Source organism: Diceros bicornis, chromosome 32, assembly GCF_020826845.1.
Source record: "Diceros bicornis minor isolate mBicDic1 chromosome 32, mDicBic1.mat.cur, whole genome shotgun sequence".
Classification (NCBI taxonomy): Eukaryota; Metazoa; Chordata; class Mammalia; order Perissodactyla; family Rhinocerotidae; genus Diceros; species Diceros bicornis.
In genome coordinates this window covers 23,446,695-23,474,661 of record NC_080771.1, presented here as the reverse complement: position 1 = coordinate 23,474,661, position 27,967 = coordinate 23,446,695, and the positions used below count along the sequence as shown (strand labels likewise).

Here is a 27,967-nt window from a genome sequence, read left to right as displayed (position 1 = left end):
CAAGGGGTAACTCCGGGCCTTTGAAGGGCACTACCGGAGCCGGTTTTTCCAGGGACCGGAACAATCCGGAACAAGGCCTTGAGCGCCGAGTCGGAGAAAAAGCCGCCTCTAACGCCAGCCTCCCTGCGCCCAGGGAGAGACCAGCAACACCCAGGGCTCACCCCAAGCAGGTGACTCAGGTGGCGTGACGTGCCGCACGTCACCACCCGTTTCCCACCGCGGGAAGTAGTCCCCGACCCCGCTGACTCCAAAGGGCACTGCGTGGAGGAGCCCGAAGACCTCAGGGAGTGGGACTCGGCAGCGGCAGGCGCGCAGCCAATCCCTGGGAAGGAGGGCGTGGCTATCTCGGCCCCACGGATCCCTCCGCCTGCACTTGCTCAGGCCGAGGGAGCCGCCATTTTGGATGCTGATCCTGGATACTGAAGTCAGCCTCTGCTGTTTTCACGCGTTGATTCGGCCAGGTGAGTGTGGCATCCTCAGCGTCAAGGGTCTTTGTTTTCCCCCTCGCACTGCGCCCCGGATTTACAAGACCCCAGCCTCGGGTTCAAACGACCCTGAGGTGACAGATGAGGAGAAAGAGAAGGATCCTGGATCCTTCCTCCTGGTCAGGCCGGAGGTCAGGCCCGAGAGGCCGTGGCGCGGGAGGCCGGCTGGGGTTGAGGGCGTGGCAGGGCGCGAGCCGCTTGGAGACCGCTGGTCCCGGATACTCGAAGCCGCCAAACTTTCCCGTTGCCCTCTTTGCCCCGAGGCGTCACTTCCCTGGGGCGGAAACGCCGCGGCTTCCGTTCGGGACCCCCCCCCCCGTGACAGGGCTCGGCCTGCGCTCGCGGCGGCTCCCCTAGTCCGGCTCCTCTGGCCCGGAGAGACTTCGGGAAGGTCGTCTCTCCAGTGGCCGCGAGAGGCTGGTCGCCCGCGAATCCGGCAGCCTCCGCCGAGCGGGCGGCTTCTTGGGCTGCTTCCTGGGGGGCCCGGACTTGGCCCCCGTCTGGCCGGAGGAAATTGCCTTTTTCGTTAGCTGAAGCAAGCGGCGGCCTCCGCCCCTTCCGCAGACCCTACCCATCTGATGAGAGACCGGGTGAGGAGCCTGCGGCCCTGGCCTTGCCCCCTCTCTTTGTGTTCTCGGCGCTGCTCTTCCGGGGTGCTGGGGGCAGGGCTGGAAACGCGGCCGGCGTAAACTTTTGCCGGGATCCGGACCCACGACGTCCGTTCACCATTAGGTAATAGGAAAGACAGCCGCTGTCACTCTCTCTAGTAATGAAATTAAAATTAAGAGCTTTTCTTAGTCTTTTGGGGGATCGTAATTTTTTCTATTATGCTTATGTATTTATTTTTAACTTTTTATTACGGAAATTTCAAGCAGACGAAAGTAAAGGGTGTAATGAATTTCTCTCTTCATCCGGCTTCATCAACCATCAATTCAGGACTAATTTTGTTTCATTTATGCCCCCCCTTGTGTATGTATTTAATAAACTAATACTAGTTGATATAGATAATGGATATAGATACATTTCCCATCCTCCCTCCCCCCCGCCCAAGTAGAAGCCTTTTGACTTCTGTACCTACAATCTAATAGTCCATGAGAAATTTTGTTCTTACAGCTTCCTCAGAACCACATCTTCTGGGATAGGAGGATTTGGTAATATCCTTTTATTAGAGGATAAGAGTATTTTGAAACCTCAGTAATACGTTTTAAAATCACCCAGATTCTTAAATCTCACTTTTAAAGTTGTACTGTTTTGTCCAAATTATTTGTTTTCATTCTCTCTCTGTTCCTGTGCCTCTGGCTTCTAGATGGTCAGGAGTTCTAGAATCCCCAACTCTAGTCTACTTAATTTAAGCTCTTGTTCCTTTAAAGTCGAATCAAGTCCCAGCTATGTGTAGTCCATTCTGATTAAAAAAAATAAAACTAAAAAACAGAGTGTAGTCTAGTGAAATAATTTCAAATACAGGAAAAGTAGTATGCACATGAATACTAATTTCAGCATTATTTTACATAAATGTCAGAAGGTTGGGGAATTAATTAAAAAGTTATTACTCAGTGGAATATAAGGCAGCCATTAAAATAAGGTTATAAAGATCGTAACATATGATGTTAAGTGATAAAAGGATTCAGCAGTGTCAGAGTCCATGATTACAACTTTGTAAAAGTATGCCTTAAGAAAAACTCATGGTAAAAAGTATGCTCAATGAATTTTCTGTAATGTTTTTTATATTAATTTTATTGAGAAATGAGATAAAGATACTTTCATAATGCCTATACGTTTCTGTATTTGTACCTCCTTCCAGAAAATCTTGATGGTCTCTGAATTCTGAAGCCTGTACTTTTCTTGTGAGTTACACATGATGCTGCTGGTCTTGTGGTTCTTGATTAAATTTTCATTCTTGATTGGTTTGGTCAATGAAGATTTAATTACAGTTTATAGTGTGAAAATACAGTAAACTTGGCATTCTGTAATTGAAATGGTTTTAAGGATTGGACTGTATTATCTTGGAAATGCCTTGTAGCTTGTTTGTCCTCTTAGTGTCGTGTCTTCATAGCTGCAATACAGTGGTCATAGCTAAATCTATGCATATCACTTATAAGAAAGAAGTATTCAGGATAAATAAGATAACACATTTCAAATACAAAAGTTTTCCTGTATACTACGAAATATTCTAGCCACTGTTGACTCTGCTGCCTCCTTTCCTTACTTGGTACTTTTGGAGCTGCAGACTCTAAAGCTGGTCCCTTAGGACTTCAGGGTCTTTTTTGCTGTTTTTAGCTACTTGAAATAAGAGTTTTCAGGATTACTACCTTTGGGCAGCTTCACTATTTTGGGCAGGAGTTCTGAGGTGCAGCAGTCTCTCTCTTGTCCCCCAAATAAGAAGAGAAATGACTCCATCCATGGTTTTACACCTTCCCTTACTCAGAATGAGGAGATTATTCTATTTTAAAGCCTCCTGGAACTGAGTGATTAAAGAGGGACTAGATGAGTTTGTTATTCCAATGTTAAGGATTGGGGTAAAGTGAGGGATTGGAAAGAGCAAAGAAGGGCGCATGAGGCTGCTGACCAATTTGTGACACAGTGGTGTTACACTAATAAAACTAAGAGTAGTTGCGTATATAAACAAAATAGAGTACTGAGAACTAGTTTTGCAATCACTAGTTCATAATCCTTTCGTAGGGTTTGTCATAGTTGTTTACGTGTTTTATAGTTGTTTTTATGTCACTTATCCCGCATTAGATTGCGAACTCTTTGAAGTGCTTGAGTCAGGTCTTTTTTTAATGTCTCTTTTCTATGGCAGTTTAGCACAGTATTTGATAGAATAGCATTCAACAAATGTTTGGTGAGTTGAATGACAGTGAAGATACTGAGGCATAAAGTGATCTTAGAATAACCTCAGAATCATAAAAAGAATTTTAAGTTGGTATCAGACAATGTTACTATGTGGTATGAATATATGTATTCACATATACATACATGTGTTTATATATGACCCATGGATTATATATATATAAACAGTATATAGATGTTTTTATATGTATAAAATAGTAACCCAGAATATTTTATTAACTTTTAGGTCATTATTCCTAAAATTAATATTCCTAACCATGCAAGATACAAAGTTTATGTAGTTAGCTTTGGAAACAAGTTCAAATCCTGAAATGGTAATAAAGTTGATCTTTTGTTTTAGAGTAGTTTTGGGTCTAATAATTTATTTCATATATTGGTAATTATTTAGGCCATGTCCTTAGTTATTATTTTTGTGGTTCAGTGTCATTGTCTTTAATGATTAGGTTTTGTAGAATAGGAATCTAATTTCTGAAAGTTGAAAATCTTCAAAACTTAAGTTTGAGGATTAATTACTCAAATTAATTTACTTTGGCAAATTATTTTCCTTTCCTTAAATCTGAAACAAACAAAACTAAATTTTGCAAGTTAGTGGAATTCAAAAAGAATGTTATTTTTAGTTAAAACTCCTAATTAACATAATAAATGAGTGACAACTTCGTACAAAGCACCATGTTAGGCAGTATGGGAATAACAATGGAACCTCAAATAGTGTTTGCCTTCAAGGAGCTGTGAGGTTGAAACAGGTTAATTAAAAAGTTAAAGCAGGGAAAAAAGATACAAAACATACCTTTTTTTTGTGTGAGGAAGATTAGCCCTGAGCTAACATCTGTGCCCATCTTCCTCTACTTTATATGGGACACCGCCACAGCATGGCTTGACAAGCAGTGCATCGGTGTGCACCCGGGATCTGAACCTGCGAACCCTCGGGCCGCTGAAGCAGAGCGCGAGCACGTAACCGCTTGCGCCACTGGGCTGGTCCCACAAAACATACCTTAAACATTTTATTTTAACTTAAAACACGTAAAAGGCTATTTATCAGCTAATCTTTAGATGATGAGCCAAGATATTTTCTTTGAGTTTGAGTCTGTTGACTGGAATTTATTTTATTTAACAAATGTTTATACGGTGCTTACTGTGTACGTATAACACTTATTATGTACTAGGCACTATTCTAAACTGCAAATTTTTATTTAATTCTCAGACCATACGTATGAGGTGTGAGGGTTCATGTAATATTGGTGCTAATTTTCCTTAAATGTTTCGGAGAATTTCCTTAAGTGTTTAATAGAGAAGCCACCTGGGCCAGGATTTTCTTTTGGAATGGTTCTTAATTTTAGATTCAATTTTTGTAATATATATGGGGTAATTGCATTTTTTATTTCTTTGTGTCAATTTTGGTAAATTGAGTTTCTAAGAGATTTTTCCATTTTGTCTTATTGTTGAATTTATAGGTATAAGTTGGTAATAATGTCCTCTTAATGTCTGTAGGATGGCTAGTGCTATACTCCTCTTTTATTCCAGATAATTTCTCTTTTTTCCTTTTTCTTTGGTCAGTTTGCTATAGATTTATCAAAATTTTTTTTTATCTTTTCAAAGAACCAGAATTTGGTTGCCTTGTTTTTCTCTATTTTTCCTCTCTTCAATTTCATTGGTTTTTGCCTTGTTTTTATTGTTTCCTTCTGCTTGCTTTGGGTTAATTTTGCTCTTTTTACAGTTTCTTATGGTGGAAGCTAGATTACTAGTTTGAGACCTTTCTTCTTTGCTAATAGAAACATTTAGTGTTGTAAATTTCCCCCTCAGCCCTGCTTTAGCTACCTCCCACAAATTTTGATATTTTAATTTTCATTTCCTTGCAGTTTAAACCTTTTAAAAAAATTCCGCTTGAAACTTCTTTGACCCATGGATTATTTAGAAATGTGTTGTTTAATTTGCAAGTGTTGAGAGATTTTCTGTTATCTTTCTTGTTAGTGATTTCTGGTTTAATTCCAGTATGATTAAAGAACAAACTTTGTGTGGCTTCAGTTCTATTAAGTTTGCTAAGGTTTGTTTTATAACCCAGGATATGGTCTACATTCAGAATGTTTCATGTGCATTGCTATGTTGGGTGGAGTGTTCTATAAATATCAGTGAGATACAATTGGTCATTGGTGGTAGTCAGTTTTTTTTCTATTCTTGCTGATACTCTGTCTACTAGTTTGATCAATTATTGAGGGAGGTGTGTTGAAGTCTCCAAATATAATTAAGGATTTGTGTGTTTCACCTTTCCTATCTGTTAGTTCTTGCTTCATACATTTTGAAGCTCTATTGTTAGGTGCATTCACTATTAGGATTGTTATATTCTCTTGGTGAATTCACCTTTTTATCATTCTATAATGTCCCTTTGTACTCCTGGTTTTCTTTGCTCTGAAGCCTACTTTGTCTAACATTAATATAGCCCCTCCAACTTTATTTTTTTTTTTTTTATTGAAGTATAATTGACATATAACATATTAGTTTCAGGTATACAACATAATGATTTGATATTTGTATATATTGTGAAGTGATCACCACAGTAAGTCTAGTTAACATAACTATGTATGTCACCATACATAGTTACAAAATTTTTTTTTCTTGTGCTGAGAACTTTTAAGATCTACTCTCTTAGCAACTTTCAAATATGCAATACAGTATTATTAACTATAGTCACCATATTGTACATTACATCCCCATGACGTATTTATTTTATAACTGGAAGTTTGTACTGAAATGGGTGGAGGGGGTCAAAGGTACAAACTTCCAACTAACTTTTTTTTTTTAACAGTTTTTTATTTATTTATTTATTTATTTATTTATTTTTTGTGAGGAAGATCAGCCCTGAGCTAACATCCACGCTAATCCTCCTCTTTTTGCTGAGGAAGAGCGACTCTGAGCTAACATCTATTGCCAATCCTCCTCCTTTTTTTTTCCCCCCCGCAAAGCCCCAGTAGATAGTTGTATGTCATAGTTGCACATCCTTCTAGTTGCCGTATGTGGGACGCGGCCTCAGCATGGCCAGAGAAGCGGTGCATCTGTGCCCACCCGGAATCCGAACCCGGGCCGCCAGTAGCAGAGCGCGCGCACTTAACTGCTAAGCCACGGGGCCAGCCCCCAACTTTCTTTTGATTAGTGTTTGCGTGATATACCTTTTTTTCATCCTTTTACTTTTAACGTGCATATGTTACTGTATTGGAGTGAGTTTCTTGTTGACAGTTTATAGTTGGATCATTTTTTGGACCATTCTGACAATCTCTGTCTTTTAATTGTTGTGTTTAGACCATTTCTCTATAATTACTGTGTAATTATTAGTATATTTGAATTTAGGCCTACCATTTTATTATTTATTTTCTGTTTGTTCTGCTTTCCTGCTTTCTTTTGGGTTATTTGAACACTTTAGTATTCTAATTTAAAATCTCTTGAGTTTTTTAGTATATTTTTTTGTATAGTGTTTTACTAGTCACTCTAAGGATTATAATAGATGTACTTAACTTTTCACAGTCTACTTAGAGTCAGTATTTTACCACTTCCTGTGAAATATAGAAACATCATATAGGTCCCTTTGCCCTGCCCCTTTTATGCCATTATGTTGTGGTTTTTTTATGTATTACATCTACATACATTGAAAACCCCATTAGACAATGTTATTAGTTTTGCTTTTAACTGTAGAATACATTTTAAGAGATTCAAGAGAAGAACCATCTAATATATTTCCCCAGATAGTTGCCCTTTCTGTAATGTAAGATATTTTTCATTTCTCCCTTTATTTTAATATTCCAAGTTTCCTTCTGGTATTATTTCCTTCTGCCTGGAAAACTTCTTTAGAGCAGGTCTGTTGGTGACAAATTCTCTTATTAGTTTTCTCTCATCTGAGAATGACTTTATTTCACCTTCATTTCTGAAGGATATTTTCACTGGATATAGAATTCTGAGTTGACAGTTCTTTTCTTTCAGCATATTGTCCCACTTCCTTTTGGCTTCCATGATTTCTGATGTGAAATTAATAGTCATTTGAATAGGTCATCTATAGGTAATTCATTTTTCTCTGGCTGCTTTCTGTATTTTTAAGATTTGTCTTTAGTTTTCAGCAGTTTGATTATGATGAGTCTGGGCATATATTTCTTTGGGTGTATTCTCTTTGGAGTTCCCTGAGCTTTTTCAATCTGTAGAGATATATCTTTTGCTAAATTTGAGAAGTTTTCAGCCAATATTTTTTTCAAAGTTTTTTCGGTATCACACTGTTTGTCCCATCTTTCTGGGCTCTAATGACACAAATACTAGACCCTTTGCTATTGTCCTGATTGTGAAGGCTTTGTTCACTTTTTTCAATGTTTTTTATCTTTGTTTTTCAATCTCTGTTTTTCAGATTGGGTACTTTGTATTGATCTATCTTCAAGTGCACTGGCTCTTTCCTCTGTCATTTCCATTCTGCTATTGAGCCCATATAGTGAGTTTCTTACTTTGGTTATTATATTTTTCAGTTCTGAAGTTTCTGTTTGTTTCTTCTTTATATATTTTATTTCTTTACTGCAACTTTCTATCTGTTCATTTCAAGAGCGTTCGCCCTTGTTGCAGCATTTTTATAGTAATTGCTTTAAAGTCTTTGTCAGTTAATTCCAACATCTGTGTAATCTCAGTGTTGATGTGTGCTGATTGTCTTTTCCCACGTGAGTCCTGGTTCGGTGTATTTCATCCACTCTGTGCTTGCCAGGGATCCCGTTTCCAGCTTCTCAAGCCACGACTAGAGAGCTTCTCTTGATGCTCTTCCTTACCGTGCCAGCGCTCACTTCTGGGTTTCAGGCTACCTTGTATCTAGGCCAGGGAATAACAGAGGAAAAAAGAGTGATAAACTCACTGCCACTTTATTGGTACTTCAGATTCTGGTCTTCTCTGTCTAGCTGCTATTATTTACTTTTCAGAGTCCTAAAATAGCTGCTCCCTACATTCTGTTCAGGTTTTATAGTTTCTCCCAGTATAGTGGGAGAGAGACTGAACCTGGAACCCTGTTCCTTACTTCTTTTGCTTCTGTTTTTAAGCACTACCCATGTTGCTCTAAGTATAGCTAGTCCATTAATTCTGACTGCTGCGTAGTATTCTGTCATATGCTTCTGTCACATTTTATCTGTCCTCTTGTAATGGACACTTAGCATTCCTCCACCCTCTTACTACCACAGAATCCTTATACATGTGTCTTCATGGTCCTATATACAGATTTCTGTGGAGATAGATGTCCAGGAATGGGATTACTGAACCCTAAAGTATATTCATACATTAACCTTATACATTAAGGCATACATTTTATTGAATATTAATAGACTAATACTATTAGAATACTGGTAGACTAATAGAGTATTATTCAGCCTTAAAAAGGAAAGAAATCCTGTCACATGCTACAACATGGACTATTAGACCATCCTAATACTCTATTGTATGTATGCATGTATATACACACACATACACAGTAGATTTTGTTTATCTGTTTGTCTCTCAATGAACGTTTGGGTTGCTTCTGATTCTTGGTTGTAGTGAATAATGCTGCTGTGAACATGAGTCTGCAAATATCTCTTTGAGACCCTACTTTCAGTTCTTTTGGATATATACCCAGAAGTGGGATTGCTGGATCATATGACAGTCCTATTTTTAATTTTTAAAGAATCACCATACTTTTTTCCGTAGTGGTTACACCATTTTACAATCCTACCAACAGTGCACAAGAGCTCCAGTTTTTCTACATCCTTGCCAACACTTGTTATTTCCTGGGTTTTTTTGTTGTTTTTTTCAATAGTAGCCATCCTAATGAGTGTGAGGTGATATCTCATTGTGGTTTTAACTTGCATTTCTCTAATGATTAGTGATATTGGGCATATTTTCATATGCTTGTTGGCCATTTACATATCATCTTTGGAGAAATGTCTATTGAGAATCCATTGCCCTTTTATTTTATTGAGGTTGTAATGGTTTATAACATTGTGAAATTTCAGGTGTACATTATTATTGATCAGTTTCTGTATAGACTGCGTCATCCTCACCACCAATAGTCTGATTTTTATCCGACACCATATATATGTGCCCCTTTACCCCTTTTGCCCACCCCCCAACCCCCTTCCCCTCTGGTAACCACTAATCTGTTCTCTGTATCCATCTGTTTGTTTATCTTTCAGATATGAGTGAAATCATGTGGTGTTTGTCTTTCTTTGTCTGGCTTATTTCACTTAACATAGTACCCTCAAGGTCCATCCATGTTGTTGCGAATGGGACGATTTTATCTTTTTTATGGCTGAGTAGTATTCCGTTGTATATATATACCACATCTTCTTGATCCATTTGTCAGTTGATGGGCACTTGGGTTGCTTCCATATCTTGGCTATTGTGAATAATGCTGCAATGAACATAGGAGTGCATAAGTCTCTTTGAATTGTTGATTTCAAGTTCTTTGGATGAAGACCCAGTAGTCGGATAGCTGGGTCATATGGTATTTCTATTTTTAATTTTTTGAGAAATCTCCATACTGTTTTCCATAGTGGCTGTACCAGTTGGCATTCCCTTCAGCAGTGTATGAGGGTACCTTTTTCTCCACATCCTCTCCAACATTTGTTATTTTTTTGTCTTGGTGATTATAGCCATTCTAATGGATGTAAGATGATATCTAAAGATTACATCTTTAATGTAATTTTGATATGCATTTCCCTGATGATTAGTGATGTTGAACATCTTTTCATGTGCCTGTTATATCTTTGGAAAAATGTCAGTTCATATCCTCTGCCCATTTTGTGATCGGATTGTTTGTTTTTTTTTTTGTTGCTGAGTTGTATGGGTTCTTTATATATTTTGGAAATTAACCCCTTGTTGGATATATGATTTGCGAATATTTTCTCCCAGTTGGTGGGTTGTCTTTTTTTTTTGTCAGGAAAATCAGCCCTGAACTAACATCCATGCCAATCCTCCTCTTTTTGCTGAGGAAGACCGGCCCTGAGCTAACATCTATTGCCAATCCTCCTCCTCTTTTTCCTTTTTTCTCTCCAAGACCCCAGTAGATAGTTGTATGTCATAGTTGCACATCCTTCTAGTTGCTGTATGTGGGATGCCGCCCCAGCATGGCCTGACAAGTGGTGCATCGGTGCTCGCCCGGGATCCGAACCCAAGCTGCCAGTAGCGGAGCACGTGCACTTAACCGCTAAGCTACGGGGCCGGCCCCAGATGGGATGTCTTTTTGTTTTGTTGTTGGTTTCCTTTGCCTTGCAGAAACTTTTTAGTCTGATATAGTCCCATTTGTTTATTTTGTCTTTTGTTTCCCTTGCCTGAGTAGACATGGTATTCAAAAAGATACTGCTAAGACCAGTGTCAAAGAGTGTACTGCCTATATTTTCTTCTAAGAGTTTTGTGATTTCAGGTCTTACATTCAAGTCTTTAATCTATTTTGAGTTAATTTTTGTGTATGGTGTAAGATAATAGTCTACTTGGATTCTTTTGCATGTGGCTGTCCAGTTTTCCCAACACCGTTTATTGAAGAGACTTTGCTTTTTCCATTGTATGTTCTTGGCTCTTTTCTCAAAGATTATTTGTCCATAGATGTGTGCTTTTATTTCTGGGCTCTCAATTCTGTTCTGTTGATCTGTGTGTCTGTTTTTCTGCTGTTTTAATTACTATAGCTTTGCAGTATATTTTTAATTCAGGGTGTGTGATACCTCCAACTTTGTTCTTTTTTCTCAGGATTGTTTTGGCTATTCGGGGTCTTTTGTTGTGCCATATAAATTTAGGATTCTTGTTCTATTTCCATGAAGAATGTCATTGGGATTCTGATTGGGGTTGTACTGAATCTGTAGATTGCTTTAGGTAATATGGACATTTTAACTGTGCTTATTCTTCCAATCCATAAGCATGGAATATCTTTCCATTACTTTATGTCATCTTCGATTTCTTTCAATAATGTCTTATAGTTTTTAGTGTATAGGTCTTTCACCTCCTTGAATACCTTCTTTTTGTTTTTTAAGAGTAGAAATACGTTTATTGTTTTTACTAATTTGAGAGTGTATTTATGTATATGTAGAGTATAATGAAATGAAAGGCCTATGTACACTCCTCATGCCATTGTTAATTTTTTGGAATATATCAATAAAGTTTATTTAAAAATTAACACAAATAGGATAATAATCTGCATTCTGTTCAGTAAACCTGCTTTTTATACTTAGTATAGTATACATATATTTTTTATGTCAGTACAGATAGATCCATGTCATCTTTAACAATTTAAGCAAGTATACTATTATTTAGCCAATCCCTTATTGATATTTAGGTTGATTCCAATAATGTTCTGTAATGTGCTATAGTGAATATCCTTCTAAGAATATCTATGCATACTTGCAGATTCTTTACTTTTTTTTTTTTTTGGGCTGAAGCAGACTGGCCCTGAGCTAACATCTGTTGCCAATCTTCGTGTTTTTTGGCTTGAGGAAGATTAGCCCTGAGCTGACATCTGTGCCAGTCTTCCCCTATTTTGTATGTGGATCGCCGCCACAGCGTGGCTGACGAGTGGTGTAGGTCTGTGCCCAGGATCCAAACCTGTGAACTCGGGCTGCTGAAATGGAGCACGCCGAACTTTAACCACTATGCTGTGGGGCCAGCCCCTGATATAGTTGTTTTTTAAAAATAAGATTTCTAGGGGCCGGCCTGGTGGCGCAAGCGGTTAAGTGTGCGTGGCCCGGGGTTCGCCGGTTCAGATCCTGGGCGCGCACCGACGTACTGCTTGTCAAGCCATGCTGTGGCGGCGTCCCATATAAAGTAGAGGAAGATGGGCGTGGATGTTAGCCCAGGGCCAGTCTTCCTCAGCAAAAAGAGGAGGATTGGCAGATGTTAGCTCAGGGCCGATCTTCCTCACAATAAATAAATAAATAAATAAGATTTCTAAGAGATGTCTTGATGATTAATCTCAGTTGTCTATGCCTTTTTGCCTATTTCATATGATTCCGTACAATTGGATATCTAGTATCCTGCAGAATCTTAGGGTTGGAAGGGACTTTAGAGATTATATTGTAAGAACTTGAATTATGTCACTATACTGTGTTTGTTATTGTGGAAAGGACATATAAAGACACAATTTCCTTTTTTTAGACAATTAGTTTAGCTTCAGTTTTCTAGTCTGGTTGGCTGAAGTCTTAGTACAGTGTAAATCTGGAGTTGCTTTGGTAGTTCTAGGTCCTGGCTTCTTTGGTCTTGTGTAAATATAGTCCTTGTGCTGGATATCTTCAGTTTTCTCCTCCAGAGCCACATGCCATCCTTCTCCCTCTGATATATGTCCCTGGAGGCTTACCTGTGTGCGCTGTGTCAGTGGGCCCCTTTGTTTTCAGGCTTCCAGTTGGGGTTAGATGGGAGGTAACAGCAGGAGACCAGAGGGCAGGAGAAATGAAGGCCAAACATTTATTCCCCTGCTCCTTCCCTGCCAGATTGCTGCAGTTGTCTGCATGCTTCTACCAATGACCATGATTCCTGTCTAGTGGCCCTCTCCATATAGCTGCCCTCTTCGGATACCAGTTCTTCATCTTGCCCCTTCAGGCCTAGATGTGTTAATGGTTCTGGGGCAATACACTCTTCTTTGTTGGTTTCTCTAAACCTTACCTGCAGCTTTGTAAATAGTCTCTATTAAATTCTCCGCAAATTACCTGAGTTGTGGATGCTGTCTGTTTCCAGCTAGAACCCTGATTGTTAGAGTCCCTGAAAGGGCCCTGTGATTTTACTTTTGTAGATTTGAACAAGTAAATGTTATTACTGAATCATAAGATTAGTAATTTGCGTTTATTTTTATCTGCCTTCTACAGTAGGTTTACAGTAGACTTTTGGGGGAGTCTCTCTCCCCCAAACATCCCCAGCCAAAAGATTAACAGTGAAATATAAACAACTTTGCCACACTTCAATATTTTCAACTTCCTTCGCAGAATTGGATTTCTATTTGTAGCATAAAACATTTGTTGAGCTTCTCTTTCAGAGAATTTTAGCACTGTTCTTCTTCCAAGTCCCTATTCTTGTGACTGTTTGGGATCCTTTCTTTTCCAGGCTGTTTCAGTATGGTCCCAAACTAGCATTGGTGGATGCTGACCCATTTTAGGCAAATATGTGAAATAGATCAAGATGACTTTACACCCTCCAGAGTTTTTTCACGTTGCTAAAGCCACTCCTTTGTTACCTGTCTGCTCCGTTAACACTTTTGTGACTTTCAGTGTCTAGCTAACTTTAGATACTTATTCTGATAAGTTAATCTTGATTATTAATGTTTTCTGGTGAGGTAATATTTTCTTTTGCTTTTCTAAGGAGGCAAATGAATTTTTTTATATTATTCTTTGTCTTTTGATAGAAATTCTAAATTATATGCTTTCCAAGGTGGATTTGATTTTTAACATTAGCTTTAATATTAGTCTAAAGTCCTTGGATTTGAGAAGAGTTTACACATAGTAATAATGAAATCATTTTTTTTTAGTCCAGCCTTTGTCTATGCATATGTGCTCTTTTTTTTTAAACTCAGAATTTGGGGTCATACTACATATAGTCCTGCTCTTTTAACTAATGTTAAGATATTCCCACATCAGTACATGCTTTTTTTTTTTTTTTTTTTTTGGTGGGGAAGACTAGCATTGAGCTAACATCTGTTGCCAACCTTCCTCTTTTTGCTTGAGGAAGATTCGCCCTGAGCTAACATCTGTGCCAGTCTTTCTCTATTTTGTATGTGGGTTGCCGCCACAGCATGGCTGCTAACAAGTGGTGTAGGTCCGTGCCTGGGAACTGAACCTGGGCTGCTGAAGCGGAGTGCGTTGAACTTAACCACTAGGCTACGGGGCTAGCCCCTGTATTATAATTTTTAGTGCTGAAAGTGATATAGTACTGTACGATTAAGATTGTTTACTTGGATTTTGAATTCAGATGCACTTAGGTTTTATTCTTATCTCTACCACTTAGTTGCTGGCTGATCTTGAGCAAGTGCCTGGTAGAGTAAATGATAGTACTAGTTACTATTTTTCTGGCTGTGTTTCTACTTCCCATCCCTCACTGGTTATGAATGCCTTGAGAAGAAGGATACTGTCTGGATCTAGCTAGCACCAGAACCTACTACAGCACCTGACATCTTATATATAATTGTTGAATTGAAGTTTTGAACTTATGAATATGAGAGACATGTTATGACATAAACTGTGGTTAATACCATGCTTCAATTGTATTGAACTTGTGTTTCTCAGAAAGCCTCTTGTTCTCTCTGGTACGTGGATTTTACACACACCGTTCCCACCGCCTAGGATAGTCACGTTCTCTTTTTACTTTTCAAATATCTTCTTTGTCCTTAGGACTCAGCTTAGGCTTTTTCTTCTCCTGGAAAGCATTCTGTAACGTCCCTAAGCAAGTTGGGTGTCTTTTCTCTAGAATCTGTTTCTTAGTCTTGGCACTACTGACATTTTAGGCTGGAAAATTTTTTGTCGTGGGGGGCTGTCCTGTTCATTGTGGGATGTTTAACAGCATCCCTGGTCTTTTCCCACCAGATGCTGGTAGCATCCCTTCCACTCACGACAACCCAAAATGTCTTCAGTCATTGCCAGGTGTCCCCTAGGAAGCAAAATCACTTTCAATTGAGAACAATTCTAGATTATAGTCTTTACCAAACAGTGTTGTAGTTGCCAGTAGAATATAAGTTCCTTTGAGGACAAGGACTGTGCGTTATTTTTTTATCTCTAGCATCTAACCATTGTCTGACAGAGATAATCAGTAAATATTTCTTGAATGGTTTGAGCATAATTCAGTATAATGGATTCCAGATATTTTGTGACATATAAGCCCCATTGTAACCTAGGACTTGGATTAATTATTAAATGTATTATAAACGCTTTTGGAGGCAATTTCACAAAAGGACAGTACATCTGATGTTTTCTATTAGTGGTTTATACTCAAGCAGACAACTACTATTCCTAGTGTTTTTGCACTGGATATTTTTTTTGGTTTGTCTGTTCTTCAGTAACTTTGTTAGACCTAACTTTCGTTTGGATATCACATGTTTTGAGGTTTAAGTTCAGAATTAATTGAGAGAAATAGACATTGTGCTGTCTTGTTACAGGATGCACAGTGGTCAATGCACAATGGTTTACCCTAAAGTCTTGTGGGTGGAGGGGAATGGTTTTGTTGACTGTAATTCTGCTGTTCAGTGAAAGTCTTGGTAAAGAGCCTTCTGTTGTTGAATTTTATAGAGCAGCTTTCTTTTTCTCTTGGACTTTTTACCCCTTTGTATGTTTCTTTGTACATGAGTAGGTGTTAATATTTCTATGATCTTGGGCACTAGGTTTTTCCCAAAGGCTGAGACTAGTAGGAGGATTTGAGGAATTATGGTGAGAATATTTTTGAATTTGGTTCTAAATTTAATCATCTTTTCCCATCACTATCCCTGATGAGATTTTTGGGAGAAGTAGGAGGCCCTCCTGCTTCTTTGTCTATTTGTCACCCCACTTCTACACCAATACATAGATACTCATTTCATCCATCACCAAGTTCTTTCAGCTCTGCCTTCAAAATAAATCTCAAATCCAATCCCTTCTTCCCCCACCACTGCTAACTACCCCAGTCTAAGTTATTCCATCTCTTGTCTGGACTACAGTAATAGCCTTTTCTTTGGTCCTCTTGCTTCCATTATTATCCTCCCCCAATCAGTTTTCCACACAACATCCAAATGATCTTTAAAAAATGTGAATCACATCATGTCATTTTGCCTATATTAGAAAGCCATTTTGGTTTACAGTATCAGATAATCCACCCTCTAACTGGTGTTAGTTCCTGAACTACCTTTAACTTGAAAATAGTCATTGTACTTCTTATCTTTTTCAGGACAAACAGCACAGCATGCTGGGCTCTGGATTTAAAGCTGAGCGTTTACGAGTCAATTTGAGATTAGTCATAAACCGTCTTAAATTATTGGAGAAAAAAAAAAGTGAGTAATGCTTGATTGCCTAATATTTTCTCTCCCAAAATGCATCACTGGGTTCTAGCACCTCAATATTGGTTCTTTCAGGCTAGTACTTTGAAGTCTTAGGGATCCCATACTGGATGGGTTACATTTAAGCTTTGGATGCATTTCTGCTGTCCTTTGTGACAAGTGAGGCTGAATCACTTTGTTGTAGGGAAAGGGACATACTCTTGCTGTGGAATAGGTAACATGACTCCTGAGGTGGAAATTTCTGGCTACACAAACAATATTCTCACCTAGACGAAGTAGCAGATTCTAGACTAGAGGAGATGGGACTAGATTTGCTATGGGAGAATGAGCTAGGATATAGTAGAAATATCCACTTCTCTCTTGGGGTGGAGGTCTGCCTGCCGGCTAGGGTCCAGTGTACTACTGCTGTGTGACTGGAGTGGGATTTGTGCCTTAGCGGAACTGGCCCAGAAAGCAAGGAAAGAGATTGCTGACTATCTGGCTGCTGGGAAAGATGAACGAGCTCGGATCCGAGTGGAGCACATTATCCGAGAAGACTACCTCGTGGAGGCCATGGAGATCCTGGAGCTGTATTGTGACCTGCTGCTGGCTCGGTTTGGCCTCATCCAGTCTATGAAGTAAGATATTTTGTCTTTTTTTTTTTTTTTTAGCTTCACTGAGGTATAATTGATTTAGAAAAAAACTGCACATATTTAATGTTTACAATTTGATGAGTTTGGACGTATGCATACGCCTGTATACCATCACTACAATCAATGTAATAAACATTCGTCATCTCCAAAAGTTTCCTCGTGTCCCTCTTTTGTTGTTAAGAACACTTAACATGAGATCTACCCTCTTAATTTTTAAGTGCATAATATAGTATTGTTAACTATAGGCACAGTGTTGTTCAGCAGATCTCTAGAACTTACTCATCTTGTGTAACTGCAATGAAGTAAGATGTTTTAATTCGAAGACCTAAATCAAATCACTTGTGGAATTTGAGAAAGGACTAACATATTGGTCTCTTCCTACATGTGGGGAGCTAGCACTAACGGACTACTCCGTATACCCAAGGACCATTTTCCTACCATTTGCTTGAAGGCCTGATCTTTTTTTTTTTTTTTTTTTTTGTGAGGAAGATAGCCCTGAGCTAACATCTGCCAATCCACCTCTTTTTGCTGAGGAAGGCTGGCCCTGGGCTAACATCCATGCCCATCTTCCTCCACTTTATATGGGATGCCGCCACAGCATGGCTTGCCAAGTGGTGTGTCGGTGTGTGCCCGGGATCCGAACCGGCGAACCCCAGGCCGCCGCAGCAGAGCACGCGCACTTAAGCGCTTGCGCCACTGGGCCGGCCCCTGAAGGCCTGATCTTAATGTAGACGACTGTTGAAAAGATAGAAGCTGAAATCAAGAGGCCTAAGTTTGAGTCTTGGCTCAACTATTTCCTGACTTTGTGACGTTGGGCTCGTCACTTATTTTGAGTTTCTCCGAAAGTAAAATAGGATGATGAAAATGGCTAGAACTATTGTGAGAATCCAGCGAGATTGGTGAAATAGCTTTAGAGGCTGTCAAGTATATGTAAAAATGCTAGAGTTTTGTTGGTTTTAAAGATTGTTAAAATTTATTTATTTTTTTCCTTAATTAGAGAGCTAGATTCTGGTCTGGCTGAATCTGTGTCTACACTGATCTGGGCTGCTCCTCGACTCCAGTCAGAAGTGGCTGAGTTGAAGATAGTGAGTACAACCAGTTTCAGTGATGTCTGTTGTTTTTCATATAGTTAGAAAGGTTGGTTATGTCACTTCTTATTTGACCTGGTATTTTGTACCCTTCTCATGCTAGCTTTGTAAATTTGTTCTATATCCTTTTTAGGCCTTATATCATAGAGTAGAACAGTGTTTTGCAAACTTGAATCATTTTTTTAAGGAGTGAAGTTTCATGTACCCCCAGTTTTGTCTTAAATTATTTTTATTATAATGTTATTTAAATATACAGTAGTCCTCCCTTATTGGAGGTTTCGCTTTCCATGGTTTCCAATACCCGTAGTCAGTTGTGGTCTGAAAATAACACTATGTCACAATGCCTATGTCATTCCCCTCATTTCATCTCATCGCATAGGCATTGTATCATCTCATAACATCACAAGAAGAAGAAGGGTGAGTACAGTACAGTAAGAATTTGAGAGAGGGACCACATTCACATAACTTTTATTACAGTACATTCTTATAGTTCTATTTTATTATTAGTTATTGTTGTCAGTCTCTTACTGTACCTAATTTATACATTAAACCTTATCATAGGTATGTATGGAAAAAGCATAGTATATATAGGGTTTGGTACTATCTGTGATTTCAGGCATCCACTGAGGGTCTTGGAATGTGTTCCCTGCAGATAAGGAGGGACTACTGTATACAAATAGAAAAGTTCTTATACAACTGTAAACTAGTCAAGTTAAAATAACATTAATTTAAGGTGACAGATATTTTGCTTCATTGATTCCACAAATATTTATTGAGTGGATGTTATGAGCTAGGTGGGCACTGAGGGTACAATGGTGAGCAAAATATGACCCCAGCCATACTCTTGTATACAGCTTAGAGTCTAGTGGAAGAGACAGACAGTAACTAAAAAATGGACTATCACAACATGGATATGGTACTGACTGCTTGGATACAAATTCAATTGCGTTTTCTGTATCTTCGCTTGTTTTATTCTCTAGGAGATTGTCTTAGTCTTATCTCCTGATTTTTGAGATTTCCTTGTCTTCTGTATGTTTTTATTTTTTGAGAGCTCTTTTTAATTCTCTGAATATTTTTTTTTATAGTATTTTGTTTTTGTTTCATGGCTACTAACTACTCTCTGAGAATATTATAGTTTCTTTTTAACTTATCTTGTTTCTCTGATGTTTGTTGCTTTCTATTTCTTTGTTTTAGACTATTTTATAGTAAAGGCTTTTCTCAAAGGTTTGGTGACCCTTGGCTGTTGGTTTATGTTTGAGTGAGGCACTAAAATGCAGATTGGAACCTCTTGTGTGCCTAGGTGGGGCTTATTGCCAGATGCCTTCATTGTTGAATGATTTGACTAAGGCCTTTCTTAAGGGAACTCCAGACTGTCAGGAACTAGGTTTCTTTCCTCAGGTTGGTCATTTTCCTCAGAGAGAAATCCTTCTATCTTCTGGCTGGAGGGTATAGGCTGGCTGCCAGAATTTCTGAGAGCCCAGAGGTGAAGGAAGCCAAAGGTCTCATTCTTCTCTTGTAGAAGACTTAGACTTAATTCTTCTGTTGTCAGTAGGTAACTCTGCTCTCTGCTTTGCTTGGAGTCCAGAGTCTCTTCAGTTTAACTTCTCCAGAGAGTAAACCTCCTGTATTCTGGTAGAGTAGGGAACGTAGTCATAGAATTTTGTGGGTAGAGGAATAGGAGAGTAGAGGCAACTGCTTCCTATACAGACTTAACTTCAGTCTTGTTTTTAGCCTCTCCTGTACTGCTGCTTTATATCAAGATTAATTCCAGATGAAACAAAGGTTTACATGTTTTTAAAAAAATAAGCCCATAAAAGAACTAGAAGAAAACTGGGCAGATATTTAAAAATAATCTCATAGTGGAAAAGGCCTAAATATGCCACAAAAGCCATAAACAGAGTGTTAAATTAATATAAGTAAAAGTAAAAACTTTCTGCATAGTATAAAGCAAAACAAAAAACCTTTATTAAAAGACAGATAAGTACCAGGTACCCCTGAAAGTCTATGTATTGAATAGTGAATGCCCCCTCACTGAGATCCCAGGTGTTGGGACCACTCTGGCCCAGTGCTACTGTCATCTCCTTCCTAGACTATTATAGTAACTTCTTGAATGTTTTTCCTATATCTACTTTGGCTTCCTTTAGTCTATTCACCATTCCATCAGAACAACTGAGGGTTCTGTTCAAAACACAGATCCTGTCACTACCCTTACTTTAAAGCCCTTTAGTAACTTTCTGTTGTTCTTGTGATAGAAACAGAACTCCTAATATGGCCTACATGGCCCTGTATTGTCTGGCCCCCACTTGCCTTTCTTACTTCATTTCCTACCACAATCCTCCCTCGGGCTCTGCGCTGGGGGCTTACTGACGTTATTTCAGCTTGAAGATTGGCCCTGTTTTTCCACTAGAGGCCTTTGCGCATGCTGGGTTTTTTTCCTGGAATGCTCTTCCTTCCCTCCTTGTTTAGTTAATTATTCATCATCCTTTACATCTCAGTGAAGCATCATTTTCTTCAGGAAGCCTTACCTGACTTCTCTGATCAGATCTAATTCTACTGTTAGAAGCCACCGATAGTGTTGTGTACTTTCCCTTGGTGGCACTTATTACAGCTGCCAATTTTTACCTTTATCTTTGTGATTGTTTGAGTAATGACTGTTTTCCCAGAGACCGTAAGAGTCTATAAGAGTAGGAACAATGTCTGTTTTTGTTCTTCATTATATTACAGTCTATATCATAATGTTTATAATAGAGTTTGGCACATAGTTGCAGCTCAGTGGAAGAATGGATAAACAAACAAATGAATTAATATGTACTCCTTAAGTTTTTACAAACCCTAGTTTTTTGGAAATCCTATAATATAAGCATATTTACTGTTGATAGGAGGAAGCTTGAAGCAGTCTGTAGGAGTGGTGTCCACTTTTATTTACTGTTCTTTTTTCTCTGTAGGTTGCTGATCAGCTCTGTGCCAAGTATAGCAAGGAATATGGCAAGTTATGTAGGACCAACCAGATTGGAACTGTGAATGACAGGGTAACATACTTCTTAAATGTGAAGCAATGGGCAGGGTTGGGGCAGGTTATTTTATTGCCTGTAGTGATTCTGGTGGGTACCACTGTATTGCTGAGTTAATCTAGGGTTGTACATTTTACCCCTGCCCTACACTTCTGATTGTGAGGCTGTCATTCTGTGTCATTCCTGATTTTGCCCCCCATCCTTTGTGCCCCTTGTGATTTGTGGAGGTAGAAGTGAGGTCGGGAGAAGGGTGGATGAATTCAGATGTGGAAGGCAGCAGTATCAGTCTTTTACTAACACCTGGGTTATATGTAACTAGAGAAGGTAAGAGAGACATGGGTCTTGTAGTGTGCTTTGTGACTGAAGAAAATTTAACTGGTCTGAACCTCTTTTTTCCTCAATTTACCTGTAAAATGAGAGGAATAAAGTTTAAATGTGAGATACGTTTAGGCTTAGTCTGGTTAGTATAGATCTTGGTGTTTTTTTTGTTATTTTTTTTTGTGTGGGGAAGATCAGCCCTCTGCTAACATCTGCCAATCCTCCTCTTTTTTTGCCGAGGAAGACTGGCCCTGGGCTAACATCTGTGCCCATGTTCCTCCACTTTATATGGGACGCCACCACAGCATGGCTTGCCAAGCGGTGCATCTGTGTGCGCCTGGGATCCGAACCGGCGAACCCCAGGCCGCCGCAGCGGAGCGTACGCACTTAACCCCTTGTGCCACCGGGCCAGCCCCATGGTTAGTATAGATCTTAACTGTGGTTTTTTTACTTACAGCTAATGCACAAACTGAGTGTGGAAGCCCCACCCAAAATCCTGGTGGAGAGATACCTGATTGAAATTGCCAAGAACTACAATGTGCCCTATGAGCCTGACTCTGTGGTCATGGTAAGTTTAGAACCTTTCAAAGTACAAAGGAACATGAGTCTCTAGATACCACTTTTCTTTGAAAAATAACTATATTCTATGCATTAAAGTTTGTGTGTGAGAATTTAAGCCTTTGTCCAGTTAGTGCCTTGTTGGGTTACAATAAAATATGCCTGCCTATCTCATAGAGTATTTAAGGGTCAGATGAGATGAATGACTGAAAGCACTTTGGAAAGGTACAAATTTTGATACAAATATAAAATGACATTATTGGTGCTTTTTGATGAAGTTCAAGGAATTGAGAATCCCCCTGTGGATAGCAAGAAATGCCTCAAGACAGATTCTGAAACATATATTGGGTGCCTCCCATCTGCCAAACTGTGCACACAAAGCTGAGAATACAGAGATACATAGAAACAAGATCCCTGTCTGAAGAGGCTTACAGTGTACAGAAGGCAAATATATAAATAATCATCACTCAGTTAAGGTTGATGGAGTGTAGTGGATGCTTTGGTATGATGCTTAGACAACCCTCTCCCATTCCAGATACACACTTCAGAACAGAAGCATTTATTCCCCCAGCTCTTGAGAATATTGATGACAAGTGGCTTACACACAGCTGAGTGTTCCTCTAGCAATGGCCTTCCGAAGAAGAAAGCTGCTTAACCCAAAGTTTTTCCTGGGGGCTGTCTGTATTCGATAACTGGTTAGTGCAGGGGTTTAAAGACTCTGCCCCTTTGCCCCAGTCAGGAACACCTGCTGCAGGCCCATCCCAGCTCCAGAGCTACCTGGGGAATTGGCTGAGGCTTTTGTCGTAACTTCATTGCAGCCCAACTTTTTCCTTTGCCCAGCCCTGCTTCCTTCACCTCCCCACAGGTCTTTATTATCTCACGAGACCTCGCCAGTAAACTTCCTTCATGCTACTCTCCATCTCAGAGTCTGCTTCCTGGGGAACCTGGCCTGTGATGTGGTTTAATGATACGAGTTTCTCTCTTTTTCTCAGGCAGAGGCTCCGCCTGAGGTAGAGACAGATCTTATTGATGTTGGATTCACAGATGATGTGAAGAAAGGGGGCCCTGGAAGAGGAGGAGGAGGGGGGTTCACAGCACCAGTTGGTGGACCTGATGGAACAGTGCCAATGCCCATGCCCATGCCATCTCCAAATACTCCTTTCTCATACCCACTTCCAAAGGGACCAGTAAGTATACATAAGTGTGTATGTAAACTCTAGAAAATGTAACAAAAGATGTCGTTGGCTCTTTGAATACACTCAGAAATTGTAGGTTGTCAAAAGGATTTAGCAGTAAGAACATTTGGTATTGCTTAGTGACCATATTCTGGAATAAAATACCATTGGGATTCAGAGAAAGTCTTTTGGTTCAGCTGCAGGTAACGAAGTGGGAAAATCTAGAGAGATGGTACTAGAAACACTCTTTTTTTCCATGTAGGTTTATTGAACACCTTTGGGACCTGTTGCAGGCCTACTAGTAGCTTTTTCCAAAAATGAATAACCACTTATTACCAGGTAGAAAAGCCTTTGTAGACAAGAAGATGAAGGTCGTTGCTAGTAAGAAAGTCTGTTTAGAATCTTCCCTTGTAGACATTGAAGCAGTTGATTTAGTAATTTGAAGAAGAGCCTTAGCTACAGATCTTTAAAAATCTGGAATACTTCTGATCACATATGGTCCTTTTGGGCATTTTTTTTCTTTTGGGGCTTTTGAATATATATAGCTATTTCTCCCTTCCCATACACAAACCTCAGAAATTGCAAATCAAGGGCAGTGTCTCTGATGTTGCCTTTCTCCTTTTGCAGTCGGATTTCAATGGATTGCCAGTGGGGACTTATCAGGCCTTTCCCAGTATTCCTCCACCTCAGATACCAGCAACTCCCCCATCGTATGAATCTGTAAGTGCCTGAGCCTCTTTTATAAGCAGGAGGAGAGTGAATCCCATGAAGAGAGAGCAAAATAATGGCCACAGGGAAGGCAAAGTTTTGATCAACTCCTAGTACCCGCATTGCTTTTGCTTTGGATTCTTGTGTTGCTTTAACATTACCATGGAAATGGGGAGTGGTGGTGGTGGCAGCATCATTGGTGGCAATGCTTTGTTTGCACTTAAGCCAAGAATCAGGAAGGAGCTGCAGATCTCTTAAAAAGTTCTAGTAGGGCGCTTAACCAGTCTCTTTTTTTGAACTAGACAAGAGAATCACATTGAGCTAGTGCAGTCTTGGTGCTAGAATATCCTAATAATTAAAATACCTATACGCATAATAATTTAAAAAATTAGAAGTTTTATAAATTCCCAACACTGTATAAAGGAATAGTGACCAGATTTTTGTCTTAAACAGAAGTGTCCAGTTAGTAAATTTCAGCCTATAGCCTTAATGTTACATTTTAGTCTTGTAGTTAAAACTTGCTATAAATAGCTAATACGGTATAATGATGCCTTGAATTGTAGATGGTCATAATAGCTTTGGTTCAGAATTAGATGACTTATTTTTTGCCAGCCTTGTTTCCTCAGGTAGTATGTGCCTTTTGAGACATGTTTCCATCCGATACCTTACTGAGAAAACAAATTGGTATGGTATTTGCTGTGGAAATGATTCATCTAGGGAGATCTCCCTGTGCCTGAGCTTGCTTAGTGTTCTTTGGTTTTTACCTTGGGCCTGAGTTTTTTTGTGTTTCGGTTTTGCGCGTGTTGAAGCATTGCCCGCGACTGTTTCTAGGAATGAAGTAGAAGATCTTCATTGGTGTTTGAGGACTTGGTTCTTGGAGATGAATTCAGTGGTTTAGTGCTTTCTCTCTGCCCAGAAGGTGAAGGTATCAGATTAAAGAGAGGTGTTATGGTGTAAGAATTTTTTTTCTCTGCTTGGCAGTTAAGAGTTCAACATGGTATCTGTCTGGTTGGAACAAGAGCAGGAAGGTACAGGGGGTGGAGGAGCAGTTTCTTTGGAGCAAGGTCTGTTGCTTTTGCTGAGCTGCTTAGCTTTTGGAAAACACAGGGGCTTATACCAGTCTTAGTACTTTCTCAGGGATGCCATTGCTCTCTCTTCTGGTAACAATCTTTGTATTTCAGGTTGATGACATTAATGCTGATAAGAATGTCTCTTCTACACAGATTGTTGGTGAGTGTGAGTCAGAAACCCTCAAGGCTCAGTGTTGAACCCTTTGCTGTTTTCTCATTCCTGCCTCTCCTTCAGAGACTATTTTTCAGTCCATGCCCTATCCTCTCCCCAAATGCAGTATGGCAGAAACAGAACTCAGGATTGCCCCCTTCCAAAAAGGAAAGATCTTTCCCGATCCCAAAGAATCTCCCAAGTTCCCTGTTTCTGTTAGTGGTATCATTATTCTTTTTTTACTCATTTTTTCAATTTCTAGTTTTCAGTCACCTTCGAGTTCTTTATGTTCCTGCTGCTTCAATTTCCATTATGCCAGAAAATACAAAAAAATGTATTTTTTTAATTTGGGCATTAAAGAGGCAGAAATAGGTACAAATCATAAGTGAATAGCTCAGTGATTTTTCACTAAGCATCCACTCAAAAAATAAAACACTATCAGCACTCTAGAAACCCAGAAGGGGGGAAACTCTTTAAAATTGAAGACAGTTGTTTTACAGTTTACATACAAAAAATACACAGAAGTATATATTTTGATGAGTTTTGAGATATACATATATATGTATCCACCACGTCAGTAAAGAGATAGAACATTTCCATCACCCCAGAAAGTTCCCTTGTGTTCCTTTACAGTCAGCTCCACCCCTCTACCCAGGAGGGAAGCAACTGTTTTTATTTTCTAGGACTATAGTTTAGGTTTGCCTGTTCTAGAACTTAGATATAAATGGAAACATACAGTAGGTAGAGAGGGGGATGATTTTAACTAGTAAAATACAAAACAGAAGACTAGAAATACCGATCAGATCCTATTATATAAAACAATATGGACGTTAACATTCCTTATAAAAATTTTTTCTCCTAAGCCTGAAAGAGTAGCTCATCCCAACAGAATTCTAGTACCACTCCTTGGACTTGGTTCTTATGGGAGCAGACCTTTGTGAAAGGGGACAGTCTGTTTAAATAAATGCTCTGTGTATCTAGCCCCATGCACCACACTTTGACTTTCCCTTAAACTTTTTCTCACCATAAGAAAGTAAAACAGATAGGATTCAGCTATAATTAGAAAATGTAGATGTTAATTGTCCTGAAAATTTTCATTGACCTAAAAATTAAATATTAATCTTTTTTTTAAAAAAAAAAAAAAACAGTGTTGGGCCCGGCCCTGTGGTGTAGTGGTTAAGTGCACGTGCTCTGCTGCTGGCGGCCCGGGTTCGGATCCCAGGCACGCACCAACGCACCGCTTGTCAGGCCATGCTGTGGCGGCGTTCCACGTAAAGTGGAGGAAGATGGGCACGGATGTTAGCTCAGGGCCAGTCTTCCTCAGCAAAAAAAGAGGAGGATTGGCATGGATGTTAGCTCAGGGCTGATCTTCCTCACAAAAAACAAACAAACAAAAACAACAACAAAAAAACAGTGTTTCTCCCGTATTTTTATTGTTTCTGCCAAAGGAAGTTGTGGGCTTTGAGGATCTGAGCCTCTTCCCTGGAGTTTGTAACACTGTGTTCCTTGCCCACATTTAATTAGGTCCTGGACCCAAGCCAGAAGCTTCTGCAAGGCCCCCTTCCAGACCTGTGGATACCTGTGACAACTTCGTACTACCAGAGTTGCCCTCTGTGCCAGACACATTACCAGCTGCGTCTGCTGGTGCCAACACCTCAGCATCTGAGGACATTGACTTTGATGATCTTTCCCGGAGATTTGAAGAGTTGAAAAAGAAAACATAGGCCTCTCAAACCAGGCAACATCTAAATTCTGGGAGTTGAGACTGAGCAGTTTCTACTTGTAACAAAGAATCTCCATGAAATTCTATTTCATCTGTTAATGATCACTGAGCACACTCTTCCTCTGGGCTCTCTTCCTGCTCTACCAAATTCTGCTGCTTTCCAGTTCTTTGTTGCTCCTGAGAGACTAACAACTGGAGACACTATGAGGCCGGAGCATCTGGCTCCTGGCAGCGTGCTTGTCCATTTCCTGTCAGTGTGATCCCAGGTTTTCTACTCACCTGTCCCACTGTCCTTCCACAGGGGAGTGAGAAGGTGAAAGCCTGTGGGGTGAGCTGCCAAAGATGACTGGACAATGGCAGAGAGTACTTAATGAAATGTCTCAGCCCTGTGCTGAGGTTCTAGACTTAGAAATAAACCCTCTGTACAGAGGGTTTTGTGGTGAGTGAGAATCAAGGCCAAGGTGCGTATTTTCTCACTCTAATATGAATGGGAGAGAGAGAAAATGACTCAGGAAGCCATTGTAACAGTTTTTGGAAGCTGGGTCGGTCCTCTCATTGGCATATACACTACTACTTGCTGCAGGGCACTGTTCTACCTGGATCCAGTTGCAAAGTTTATTTGGAAAGTTGAAGGCCTCTCTTAGTTCCACTGGATTCTCAGGGAGCCCTCTGTGGCCTTTTGCTTTATTTTGAGTGCTGTGTTTCCCTTTTACCAGAGGGCAGCACTGTATAAATTCCTGTTTTTTCCCCATAGCATGTTCTGTTGGGTTGCATTACTGGCAAAGGAAGGATAGGCCACATATTGGGCACAAGTCACCATTCAAGGCTAAGGTGGGCTTCCAGTTGCCTTAATAGAAGTACTCAAGTCTCTTGAGTAGTGAGCTGGAAAGCCTACAGGAGAAAAGGGGTTCCTGTTTTCGTTTGAAAACTTTATGATTAAGAGAACCTTTAAAAACTGATCTCAGATAAACCTTTGGTGCCCCTGTGGCTGTAGTTGTTTGCTGCTTTCCTTGATGGATGAGACCCTTAACTGTTGTAACTTATGTGCTCCTTTGCTCCCTAGCTAAGGCCATCCTTCCCCACAGGGATGGCTTTGGGATTGGAAGACATGACTTCGGCTTCTGTGTAGTATATCTGTACATACCTATTTCAAGCAACTTTCCTTTAATGTTTTTGATTGGTTTGTATCATAGCTCAGTAGCTGATAATAAAGTGAAAAATTCTGTGC

The 27,967-nt window shown here is 39.6% G+C and overlaps 1 protein-coding gene across 4 annotated transcripts; it reads left to right on the top strand.

The window, feature by feature from the left end:
* The first annotated feature begins 368 nt into the window (after positions 1–368).
* On the top strand, positions 369–27,967 carry IST1 (IST1 factor associated with ESCRT-III). 4 transcript variants are annotated; one of them, XM_058528172.1, is made up of 10 exons: positions 369–461; positions 16,197–16,299; positions 16,742–16,922; positions 17,935–18,022; positions 20,971–21,054; positions 21,812–21,922; positions 22,905–23,099; positions 23,715–23,807; positions 24,977–25,025; positions 26,541–27,967. In XM_058528172.1, exons 2-10 carry the CDS (start codon positions 16,212–16,214, stop codon positions 26,738–26,740), a joined length of 1,089 nt encoding a protein of 362 aa, XP_058384155.1. In that variant the 5' UTR covers positions 369–461; positions 16,197–16,211; the 3' UTR covers positions 26,741–27,967. The 4 variants fall into 4 exon arrangements, with proteins under 4 accessions (XP_058384155.1, XP_058384157.1, XP_058384158.1 ...); XM_058528174.1 differs by lacking the exon at positions 369–461 and adding an exon at positions 864–1,217; XM_058528175.1 differs by lacking the exon at positions 369–461 and adding an exon at positions 2,306–2,329.

Excerpts from the sequence above, each read along its gene's own strand:
- IST1 (XM_058528172.1), top strand. The coding sequence starts at position 16,212 with ATGCTGGGCTCTGGATTTAAAGCTGAGCGTTTACGAGTCAATTTGAGA. Across the intron at positions 18,023-20,970 it reads AAGTGGCTGAGTTGAAGATA|GTTGCTGATCAGCTCTGTGC; the intron begins GTGAGTACAACC and ends TTTTCTCTGTAG. Across the intron at positions 23,808-24,976 it reads CTCCCCCATCGTATGAATCT|GTTGATGACATTAATGCTGA; the intron begins GTAAGTGCCTGA and ends TTTGTATTTCAG.